General features: G+C 39.8%; 1 protein-coding gene across 1 annotated transcript in view; it reads right to left on the reverse strand.

The window, feature by feature from the left end:
* Positions 1 to 10706: 10706 nt before the first annotated feature.
* SLC6A4 (solute carrier family 6 member 4) overlaps positions 10707 to 12844 on the reverse strand; it is a 33191-nt gene continuing 31053 nt past the window's right edge. The window contains exon 13 of the mRNA XM_007937414.2: positions 10707 to 10781. Coding sequence (XP_007935605.1) covers positions 10707 to 10781 — 75 coding nt within the window. The remainder of the gene's footprint in view (positions 10782 to 12844) is intronic.

The following is a 12844-nucleotide window of genomic DNA, read 5'->3' on the forward strand; positions in this document are numbered from 1 at the left end:
TTGTATCACCATTATTGCTATTCTTTTCCAAAATATTCTACTACCATTAGCACAAACTCAGTGCCCCACAAACAGGCTTCGTGTGTGTGTGTGTGTGTGTGTGTGTATTTTAAAGACCCTATGTAGCAATTTTCCCTTCCCACCCCTCCCATCCTTGGTAACCAACAAAGTTTCCTTCCATATATAAACCTTTCCTTGACTTTACAATAGTGGGCTAATAACAATGTTTGTCCTGTGATTTGACTTACTTCACTCAGCATAATGTCTTCAAGTTCATCCATGGTATGCAGTGTTTTGCAGATTCTGCATTATTTAGTGTTGCATGGTATTCCATTGTGCATATATACCACAGTTTGGTTAACCCTTCCTCCATTGATGGGCACTTAGGTTGTTTCCATCTCTGCTATTGTGAATAGTGTGGTGGTGAACATGGGTGTGTATATATCTATTCGTGCCTTAGCTCTCACTTTAGGATATATACCTAGTAAAGGGATTGCTGGATCAAATGGTTATTTCTATTTCCAACTTTTTAAGAAATCACATCCTGATTTCCACAGTGGTTGTATGATTTTACAATCTCCCAGCAGTGTATGAGAGTCCCAATCTTTCCACATCCTTACCTACATTTGTTGTTTTCTGTCTTAAGAACTTTGCTGTTAGTGCTGGGATGAGATGTTATCTCTCTTGTGGTGCAGTGCCTAAGGCATTTGACTGGTAACCAGAAGGTTGACAGTTCAAACTCACCAGCCACTGCTGAAAGAAGATGGAGCAGTCTACTTCTGTAAAGATTTACCACTTTGGAAACCCAATGGAGTTTACTGTGAGTCAGAAGCAACTTGATGGCAGTGAGTTTGGTTTTGGGATGGCTAATGATTATGAACATTCCTTCATGTGTTTGTTGGCCACCTGAATATCTTCTTTGGTAAAGTGTCTGTTCATGTTCTCTGCCCATTTTTTAATTGGATTGTTTGTCTTTTGTTGAAGTGTTAAGAGTTTTGTATAAATGTTAGAGATAAGTCCCTTGTCAGACATGCTGTTGCTGAATATTTTTTCCCAATCTGTAGGTTCTCTTTTTACTCTTTTGGAGAAGTCTTTGGATGCACATAAGAATTTAATTATCAGAAGGTTCCAATCATCTAGTTTGTCTTGTTCTATTTGTGCATTTTGGGTTATGCTTGATAATGTATTTAGGTCACGTTGTAGATTACTTTTGCTTATTTTCATGGGTGTATAATATATTTGCTTGGTAAAGTGGAAGGTCAATGAAAAAGGGAAGACTTCCAACAAGATGGATTGTCAGTGGCTGCCACAGTGGGCTCAGGTATAGCAAGGATTGTGAGGGTGGCACTCAACCAAGCAGTGTTTCATTCTGTTATACAGAGGGTCACTATGAGGCGGCATTGACTCGACAGTGCCTGACAGCAGCAGCAGTATGTTTATCCAGTGTTGATGGATTGGATTGGATTGTTGGGTTATTTCCAATTTGGGGTAGTTATGAGTAATACTGTTAGGGATATTCTTTTGCTGTATGCATATGTATGTGTTGGGGTAATTCCTAGGAATGGAATTACTAATTCATAGGATATGCTTCAGTAGATACTACTAATCAGTTTTTCAAAATAATTGCGTCAAAATACATGCTATCAGTGTATGAGAGTTCCAGTTGCTCCATATTCTTCCTTACACTTGATATTTGTTAGTGGTTTTTTTTTTTTTAATTTTAGCTAATCTGGTGGGTATGCTTTTATCTCGTGGTTTTATTTTGCTGTTCTCCAATCGCTATTTCATATAGTAGCATTTAGGTATCTCCTTTTTGAAGAGTCTGTTTCAGTCTGCCCATTTATTTATTTTTTTTATATAGTGACCAAGAAAAGTTCTATATTTGTTCTGGATATGAGGTCTTTGTCTTTTCCAGTATCTTCCACTCTGTGGCTTTCTTTTTCACTCTCTTAATGGTGTATATAATGAACAGTAGTCTTTGATTTCTATAACGGTTACCTTAATTAAGTGAAATTTAAAATTCATGTACTCAGTCTCACTGACACATTTTGAGTGCTTAACAGCTACTTGTAGTGTGGTGGTGGTGGTGGTGGTTTGGTGCTGTGGAGTCGTTTTCAACAACCCTACGTACAACAGAATGAAACACTGCCTGATGCTGTGCCATCCTCACAATCACTGCTAGACTTGAGCCTGTCGCAGCACTGTGTCAGCCCGTCTCATTGAGGGTCTTCCCCTTTTTCGCTGACCCTCTACCTAGCATGAAACCCTTCCCCAGGGACTCGTCCCTTCTGACAGCATGACCCAAGTATGAGAAACAAAGTCTGGCTATTTTTGCCGGCTACCATATTGAACTGTGCAAATTTATAGGACATTTCCATCATCATGAAAAGTTCTGTTGGAAAACCTTTCTAGAAGCATTATTATCTACTTTTCACATTTAGCTAATTTGTGTGTGTGGTGTAAGGGGTTAAGTATTTTTTATAATATGGATATCAAAGGCACTCAACATGGATGAAAAGTCAAATTAAAACCACAATTACACACCCATCATGTTGGGAAAAAAATGTTAGAATACCAAGTGTTGATGAGTTGTGGAGCAACAGGAATTTATATATGCTACCCATGGTAGAAGGAGCTCTGGTAGCATAGTGGCTAAAGCACTTGACTGCTAACCAGAAGGCTGGCGGTTCAAACCCACCAGCCACTCCTCGGAAGGAAGGTTGGGCAATCCTACTTCCATAGTGATACTGCCTCGGAAACCCAAGGAGGGGTCGCTATGAGTCGGGGCCGACTCGACGGCACACAACAACAACAACAACAACAACCCATGGTAGATAACTGGTACAGTCTCTTTGAAAAAAACATTTGGCTTAACTGTGTGATGGTGAGACTGTACGTTTCCTGTGACACGGTGTTCTTCCCACAGATACACTAGGAATGTTCCTAATAGTTTTCTCATCCATTAGTACTAAAGAATCTAGTGTATGTAATACAGCAGTGAAGTGAAGACACTAGAGCTATATATAACTTAAATGAGTTTTGTGAGCAACAGAAGAATTCATATTTATATGAAGTTAAAACAGGCAAAACTGAACTATCTAGTATAAAGATGATAGGTGGTGAAAAGAAAGCAAGGAAACTATTACAGAAGCCAAAAACATTCATATGAGAGGCACATGGGCCTAGATCTGGCAACATTTTGTTTTTTGATGTGGCCGGTGATGACTCAGTTAACTGTATTTTCAACTATTTCCTACATATTCTGTATGCATAATACCTCAAAATAAGCATTTTTGTAATGTTAACGTTTTTAATATATGAATAGGAGGAACTCTTCACCATCCTGGTTAGACATTCTTAGAGGAAGTAGCTACATAAGACTTGCAGACTCATTGAATGACTTATGTACAGGGCAGCAGTTCTTTGATAATGTATTATTTGGACCACTGAGTAAGGGATTTGTTACGTTTGTTGTTAAATACCGTGTGTTCTTTTGAACATGAAGTCCAAGAAATTTTGTCAGTTGGTAAACATCAGTTCCTCTGACTCAATTTTCAGTAAATATGAATGACTCAAAAAGCCATAATGTTGCTTTCCCTTTTCCTGTTTTCCCTTACTCCGTAGACAAATACATAGTACTGTTTCATGCTTACCGTGCCTTCTCACAGTGATTGCTTTGCCTGAAATACCATGTTCTTGCCTCGTGCCTTATTCTTAGCTGAAATGTCACTGCCTCCAGTAGACCTCTCCTAATACCCCTCTGTTTTAACAACACCTCTGTGCTTCCTTTGAATCCTTGCTTAATACTGTCGTGATAGGTATGTCAGTTACTGGAGTGCGAATATCCAGCCTTAATTCGACTTTGTATCCTCTGTGCCTACTTTAGTGCTGGCATGAATGAATGTTCGAAAAGTTTTTGTTTAAACTTTTCATTTCACCGTATTGTGTATTACATAGAAGAATGTAGGAGTTACATCCCTTTTTTATTTTTGTATTTTATATCTGTACTTTGAGATACAGGCCACTTTTCACTCAAGCTCATTAATTCAGATCTCAACTACCTGCTGTTTCATGTCACATATTGCATTTAACTGTAGGGGGAAAAATGGTTATTGTTTTGAGATTTTCAGAGTTGTTATTTGGTGACATCCAAAACAAGCGGAGACTCCAAGTAGAATCCTATAATTGAAACATCACCCTTCATACTGGTGTTCGCCAACTCAAAAATATTAGCATTTATTTTAAATAGCAACAATATATGTGGAAAAGCAGCACCAACCAAGCTGACCACTGAACTCTGGTAGCAATGAATAACATGTCTGGGTGAAACAGATAGCTCCAAGAAAGCTGAAGATCAGATTTGGCACGCATTTGCAATGTGGGTGTCACTCTGGTGTGACGTTTCAGCCTCTTTACTGGCTCCCCTTTTGTTCTTTCCTCTTGCTTGCTACCTTTTGTCTATGGTGTTTTTTTTTTTTTTTTTGCAAGGGATGGGTGGGGAATGTGCAGTTCTTTGAAACACTGTCACCATGAGTTGAAATTAACTCTATAGCGACTTTTTTTAAAAAATACCTTTCTCTAGAAACCTAATAGTTTACCCTGTATACAGTACAAGGATTGGATTTTAATGTGGTAATGCAACGTAGAGAAGCTCTGTAACTAATCGTAGGGTACACACACACACACACACACACAGTGATAGAATCTGCTGCAGGTTTGTTCTCTGTTCCTAGTCCTCTTCCCCATCACACCCTAAAATGAAATAAAACATCCCAGTTTAGGAAAAACTAAAGGCTAAGGTTGAGTCACTGGATTTCCCAGGCTTCTATGGATGCTGATTTTAAAGACAGACATGCAAATAAACTTTGGCCTGAAATCACATAACCCTGTTCACCTTTCCATCTCCGTGAGTTTAGGTAAATCAATCAACCTCTCTGAACCTCAGGCCCCTAATTTGCAAAACGGGGAAAATACAGTCTACCCCTTACAGCCTTGGTGATCAAACGTGATATATGTGAAAGCACACAAACTGAAGCTCTGCACAAATTTAAAGAATAAACTATTAGATTTACTGAAATTGAGTATTTTTTTAATTCAAGGATGTTTCGATACTAACATTTGCATATGACATACAGTCGTGTATTGGGATGTATAAATGCTTTGACATACAATTTTTTTAAGTTTTTTAATTTTAAGAGTTTGGACTTTTTAACGAGACAGAACAAATCTATTATTAAAGTTATTACAGAAACAGTTCACAGTATAAGGCATTTACTGATACCTTATAATCTAGCTTGAAACATAAATTTCATCAATGAATACAGACATATGCATCTGAAAAGGGATCTTTATACAAATAAAAGTTCAGTTTAATTCTGCCACTAAAGTTTAAACATTTTTAATGTAAAAACATTGGAAATTTTTGTATTACTACGTTGATAGGTAAGTAATGTGGAAGAAAGTAAAGACGAGGAAAAAAATACCATTTATATAATTCAAAATTTAAAGCACCTCACTGATAGGCCCAGTACACAATAGAAGTACCTTGAAAAGTTGGCAAATCAAATATCTATTTTCAAAATGAGATTGGAAGAATAACAATTATGCAAAGGCCCTGATTTGATCTTTTAAAATAAGCTGTGTTCGTATGTCAAGGTGCATTTCTTATTTTAGAGTTTGAACAGGGGTAATATTTCAAAAAAAATGTTTTCCTTTTAATTAGTAAATGTTCTTGCTTATGGTATTTTAGCATAAAGATGGAACAAACACCTTCTTCACACCCAGTTGTTTGGACTGTCACGTCTACAAATTGCTGGAAATGTCCATTACAATTAAGAGTCTTCAATTATAAAACTACATACAGGATTCATGGTATTCTTTCCCCCTATTGACAAGATTCAGCAAGCACTAAAACATTTTTCTGATGAGGTACTCCACCAATGCACACTATTTCCAGATTAGAGTTGGCTAGTGAAGAAAACCTATTTTGATAGCTTAGAAAAATACTTGCATTTGTGATAGAGCAGTTCGTCATGGAGTTTGTGATGTTTTGGTAAAATGAGTATCACTTGGCATTCTCACTGTAATAAATTGTGAATAATTTCCTAAAAGCTCTTCTGTTGAAAAGGCAGGTTGTTTTGAAACACCTAATGTAGGAACATTTCTGAATGGATTCCAATCATATGAAACAATAAAACATACTTAAGATTCCATCTTAGAACACTGATCTTTTCCATTGTGGTAAGTGCCTACTAAAGCAATTGAGATGGGTATTGTTTCATTCTATTGGAGGAAATAAAACTTAAGCGCATCTTCATTTAGAAATTTCCAGATCCCAAGAAGAGCAGGAAAATTAGCTAGGTTGCTAAGCTTGCCTCTGTCTCTAATGGAGTTATTTGAACTTTAAAGATCATCATTAAAATTTAAGCAATGAGGGGAACGGGTGATACTACAGAAAGTAAAAAAATGAAAATCTAGGGTGTTGGAAAGCTCTGGTGGCACAATGCCTAACACATTTGACTGATAACCAGAAGGTTGGCACCACCGGCTACTCCATGGAAGGAAAATGGGGCGATCTACTTTTGTAAAGATTCACGGCTTTGGAAACCCAGTGGGGGTTGCTGTGAGTCAGAATTCACTCAATGGAGTGAGTTTTGTTTAAGGGTGTTGAAATAATTCTTCCAAGCAACTAAATACAAGTTTCAATAAAGAATCTCATTGACTAATCTCTGATATCGAAGCAGAAACTTAGAAACCAGAACGTTTCATGCGGACCTGAAAAGTTTTCTGCAATATGGGAGCATTCTGCTGCAGGTTCGTTATAATTGTCATGTCCTTTTTCCCCATTTGGATTTATAAATGTCATTCTCTAACATGCTTTCCGAGCAAGCACTCTCTTAGCTCACCTTCCTAGTTTAGAGCACTTCAAGAGCCCTTCACGTAACTCTCCTTATGTTTTAAACATGGAACGTGTGTGAGCTCCACCATGACTGAAATATACAACTTTCCACTTAGTATAGCACTATTTGGATTTTATGGTTTGTTCTGGTTCCCTAGTGCCGCTCTGACAGGAATATACCACAAATGAGATGGCCTTAACAAATAGGAGTTTATTCTCACAGTTTGGAGGCTTTAAGTCCAAGTTCAAAGTGCCAGGCTCTAGGGGCTGGGTGAAAGCCTCTTGACCTTGGGCTTCAACTCTGCCTCTTGCTCCTGGCCCACTTAAGCTGGAGGCATCTCTCCACTCAAGCAACCACTAGCTACTGAGGCTGACAAACCCAGGGTTGGCAAGTGAAAAGGTATAGTCCCGATGTTACCAAACCACACGGCAGGCCATTAATTCAAGTCTATTGAAAGTCCGAAGGTCAGCAGAGCATGGCAGGCTGCTGAACAATGACATGGCTATGTGCAGGATCCAAGCGTGCCGTAACCTAGAGACCATTCCCCAAGGCTTCTGCTTATATACAGGAAGCAGACCACATTCCCGAAGGCAGCTACTCAGCTGCTCCCAGTGGATTCCACCATGGAGTTGATTACCAGTCCCATCATGGGAAATACTACATCCAGCTGCCCAGCCACTCAACTGGCCCAGCCAGGTTGACACACAAATTGAACTACCACATGGCTGTAACTTGAAGTCCCTCTGAAGAACCCACTGCTTTCCGTTCTCATCCCTCCCTGATACCTCCCCCCCACATACACACACAAAGGGAGGAGAGATTATTCTGATTGTCCTGGACAATTCTGGTATCTTAAGTACCAGATGTTGATTTATGAGTAAAGAGACATGCTAAGAAAGGAATCAGGCTTGGTTGTAACACTGAGTAGCCAAGCATTGTCTAAGATAGTGTAAGAACAGCACAGTTAAGCCACTGCATTCCATATTTTTAAGCTTTGTTTTGACAGTGACTCCAAATCAGAATTACATAAGTGATGAAGAAACATCAGATCGGTCTTTCCGACTTACCAGAATATGATCCTTTAGTCCCAAGGGTCCTTCGTGGTCTACCCGAAGCACAGCCCCCTCTAACCTGAGACCAGAAGAACTAGATAATACCCGGCTATCCTTACCCACCATTCTAAGACCACAATAGAAGGTCCTAGTCAGAATGGATACAAAAAAAGGTAAAAAATTAAAAGCCAAAAAAGAAAAAGATCTGACTTACCAATTAGAGAGACTAGAAGAACCCCAAGACTGTTACCCTGAGAAAATTTCCTAACTTGAAACTGAAGATACTCCCGGAGGCCACCTTCTTGCCAAACAATAGATGGGGTTATAAAACAAAAAGCCTGAAGAATGTGCTCCTCAGAACAATCACATGAGACAAAGGCAACGTTTGTCCCAAACCAAAGATGAGAAGACGGAGGGACAGGGGAAGTGGACAGATGGAAATGGGGAACCAAGGCCAGAAACGGTGCTGACCATTGCGGGCATTGCAGCCAATGTCACCGGACAATTTGTGTATGAACTATTGATTGGGAAAACTAGCATGCTATGTAAACTTTCACCTGAAGCACAATGAAATGTGGGGGTGGGTGAGAATATGATCCTAATTCCAGGAGAATGATCTCTCTTAAGGATAGGTGAGTTAAATGGAAATTCAGACCTACACTTACATTTTGAGATTCAGAGGTACCAAATTAATAAACTTAGTAAAAAGGGTGGTGAGGGAGTGACTCATCTTGCAGAGTAACTTTTTGCCTTATTTTGTGATTTCATTTGTATTTGTATTGTACTGACTTTGGAGCTGTCAAGGTCTTTACATCCATCTCCTTTCCACAAATGGGGCAGCCAGGGCAGTGAATTTGTATGCATTTCAGCCACCAAATGAAATAAGTTTTAAATGGTTTGTAAGTCTACAATTGAGAGATGAATTCTTTGGACTTCATTGTACATCAGTATAAGAAATAACCTCTAATAATCGAGTTGCTTTCATACCTTTGTCTTGTCTTGCCTATTTCTTTAGTAATAAAATCCCAAGAAAATAAGTTAACTCGTCTTTAAGTAATTTTACAATTCCATTTTTATTTTTTACTCTTATGTAAATCCTATACTAGACATAAAAGGTCTTTCAATGATCATTTTAAAATATGTCTACCTACTCTTAAGTTTTCCTTTTAAAAAACATACATTAGTAGTAATAAACAGGTCAAATAAATGCAAACTATGCAAAACAAACAGATTTTAAGTTTACTTTCTTTGTTTCCATCTGATAGTTTGGAAACGTTTCAAAGTTTCTATATATTCATCTAACACTTGAGTTGGTGAAACTCTAGTCTATTTGAAAAAGTGCTTTACTCCCTTTAAGATTTTGGTAAGAAAATCTCACACTACAAGGTAGACTTTTGCTTCTCTACTTAAGCATCTAGGAGTTACAAGCCACCAGAAACTAAATTTACTTTATCTGCTTATAGAACTTTAAGTGGAATGAAAGTTCATTCACTTAACTGGCCTTTTCCCAATCAGCCTTAAACTCAGTCCTGAAAATTATCTGGAAGGTTCACAACCATGATCATACGAAGGGTCACGGGCCGTAGCTGGAGGTGGGGAGAGGGAGATGCATTTAAGGCTAACCCAGACTCCCCAAATGCTCATGCACTGATGATGCACTTGGTTTATGGTCAGGGTTCTAGATCAGTAGACCCTAGGGCCAAGTGAGAATTGGATTTATATTCTCTGCATGAAGCAAAGGATGTAATCTGAAATTCGGTCAAACTCAGTCATTTGCAGTAGGCAGAGTTTAAACCAGAGAGCCAACTGAACACTGAAGGTGCATGTGCCGACATCCATCTTCAAAGTAGCTGACTGCCAAGCCACACTGGCAAAAGAAATAAGCCAGATTTGCCTGTGAAATGTCTTCCTGAATGTTTAGCAGAGCGAGACAGGAAGATGGCAATGAAGTGCAGCAAATGCTAAGGGCTGGTCCATAAAGGAAGGTGTGTGGGCTAAAGTAGCGTCCTGGAAAAGGAGAAGGTGGCAGAGCATCTTGTAACAATTATACCTTTCAAACAGCAACATACAATACACATTTAAGTGGGTACAACTTGTTAATGTAAGAAAAATTGCAGGAAATTCATATAGTTTGTAATGGGCCCAAAGAACTGGACTGGGATACGGAAACACTGAAACAGTAGTACACAAAGACACACAAGCTCACATATACATATATTTTTCAGTTTAGCTTCTTATATCTTCCACTCCTGACTCACAGCAGCACACAAGTTAGAGGGTTCTAGTACCTACCAGCTATAGAATTCTATGCAAAACGGCATCTCTGTTTTCTCTTACATGGTTTATGCATTCATGAGCAGTGAAACCTTCACAAGCTAAGAGATGTCAGACACCAATGATCACACCAAGAAATGATAGAGGAACCTTTCACAGACTTGACTCTAATCCTAATCTTAACAGATGACAGAGCACTTGTCATCACCTCCCACACACATCCTCACACATCCAAATGAGCTAGTTCAGCTGCATCACAGAGTCCAGCGTGGTCATATGTCCAGGAGATTTCACGGAAAGAAGTGACTGTAGGTCATAAGAGTCTGGGCACCATAGTCTGTTGGGGTTGCGTCTCTGTGAAGGAGACCCTTCCATGCTGAGCTGGAAACTCATTCACTTAGAGGGGAGAAGGCGAGGTGTGACAAGGTCAGAACTGGAGGAAGAGGTGGTTGGGAAGCTGTTTTCCTCTCAATGAAGCTTGTTACACAGCATTCAAGCGGATGTCCCCACAGGGAATTTCTGTTGGTGTTTCTGGAGTGATACTTTTAATAACACGCTGTTGGGAAGGAAATGTGATGTTATAAACAGTCTCATAATTTGACAGGGTTGCAAAAGATTTCAGCATTAATATTGAAACAAAGATAACAAAATGGTATTTAATAGTAAGTTGGAATACTCCATTGACTTTCCTGAAGAAGGGAATTCTCAACTGATCCTTAACCAAATATGGTTAATATGGGACATTCAGGAACTACAGCATCTGCAAACTAAGAAAACCAGTGTGGTGCTAACAGGAGGAAATGAGGCTTCAATGGGCCTCTGATGGCCTAGACATGTCTTTGAATGACTTGGGAAAGGGCACTCTTCCCTCTGGACAGAGGAGGCGTCACCCAGCTGCACAGGGCTTAGGGAGCAGGGTGAATGCTGGACTTCAGGCCCCCACTCCCCTCTGCTGGACTCCTGTCCTGCATATACTCTGGAGACACAGTGCACAGTGCCATCCAGTCACTGTAATGGCCAGGGCATTACTGATGTAATTAATCCACCTGGAAAAGAGTACCGGTTAGCTTGCACACAGGTGCAGATTACTACATAATTAAATTTTAAAAGGTGTAGCCATTTAATCATCAATCCTAAAACAATATCATGTCCACATAATAATCATAACAGGGAAAAGGCTGAGAACTTCTACTTCAGAAATGGCTGAAATACTCAGAAGCTTTAAAACATGTGAAATCTGCTTGGGCTTGGGTATGGAATTATGAAATTGAAATAGTTGTGTTTTGGTTCTCTAGTGCTGTTATAACAGAAATACTGTAAGTGGATAGATGAGACAAACAGGAAGTTATTTTCTTACAGTTCAGGAGGCTGGAAGTCCAAATCGAGAGTGCCAGCTGTAGGGACTGGATGAAGGCCCCTTAACCTTGGGCTTCAGCTCTGCCTCTTATTCTAGGCCCACTGGTGTCTGGCAACTCAGGCAGCTGCTGGCTGCTGAGGCTGATGAACCCAAGGCTGGGAGGAATATAGCACAGTCTCAACATCAGGCAACACGGCTGGTTGCTGAGATGACGACTCAGCCAAATTCAGGATCCAGATATGCCAAAACCTCTAGACCTTTCTCAAAGTTTCTCCTTATATACTAGATGCAGCCCACACACCCCAAAGGCAACGGTTTAGCAGTTCAGAGCAGATTACATCACGGAGGTGATTATAATCTCATCATGGGGAATAACTACATCCAGCTGCCCAGCCACTCACAACCACGGCCCAGCCAAGTTACACACAATTTTAAGTACCCCAGTATGAAATTGAAAACTTAGTGTCAGGGTGACATGAAGCAGCTCAGAGATGTGGAGAAGAAAAAACAGCAGCACTGCATATTAGAAAAATCTTTATTAAGTTACTTAGTAAAATCTCTGATGGCCAAAAGTCTGCACATATGGTAAGGACACAAAGTTGGATCTGAAAGCATATTTTGATTTATTGACTTTAGGTGAAGTACTGCTAATTGTCATTTTCATTTTGGATTGAAAAAGTATGTAATCCCCCTTCTGTTTCTTCTATTTCTTGGCTCTAGATTTCATTCTTTAAGGAGCAGAGCCTATGGAATTGAGACAGTCCCATTCTCATGTTGTTGTTAGGTGCCGTCAAGTCGTCTCCAACTCATAGGACCCTATGCACAGCAGAAAGAACACCGCCCGGTCCTGCACCAGCTCTACGATCCTTGCTATACTCGAGCCCATTGCCACAGCCACCGTGTCAGTCCATCTCTTTGAGAGCCTTCCGCTCTTTTGTCGACCCTCCACCTTACCAAGCATGACATCCTTCTCCAGGGAATGGTCCCTTCTAACAACATGAGCGAAGTAGGGGAGACAAAGTCTGGTCATTCTCGCTTCCAAGGAGCATTCTGGCTGCACTTCTTCCAGGATAGATTTATTATTAGTTCTTTGAGAAGTCCATGGTACTTCCAGCATTCTTTGCTGGTACAACCCAAGGGTTTCCAAGGCAGTATCACTACAGAAGTAGATTGCTCAACCTTCCTTCCGAGGAGTGGCTGGTGGGTTTGAACCATCAGCCTTCTGGTTAGCAGTCAAATGCCCTAAGCATTATGCCACCGGA

This window comes from Orycteropus afer, unplaced genomic scaffold, assembly GCF_000298275.1.
Source record: "Orycteropus afer afer isolate SDZICR_OR568_19922 unplaced genomic scaffold, OryAfe1.0 scaffold00042, whole genome shotgun sequence".
Classification (NCBI taxonomy): domain Eukaryota; kingdom Metazoa; phylum Chordata; class Mammalia; order Tubulidentata; family Orycteropodidae; genus Orycteropus; species Orycteropus afer.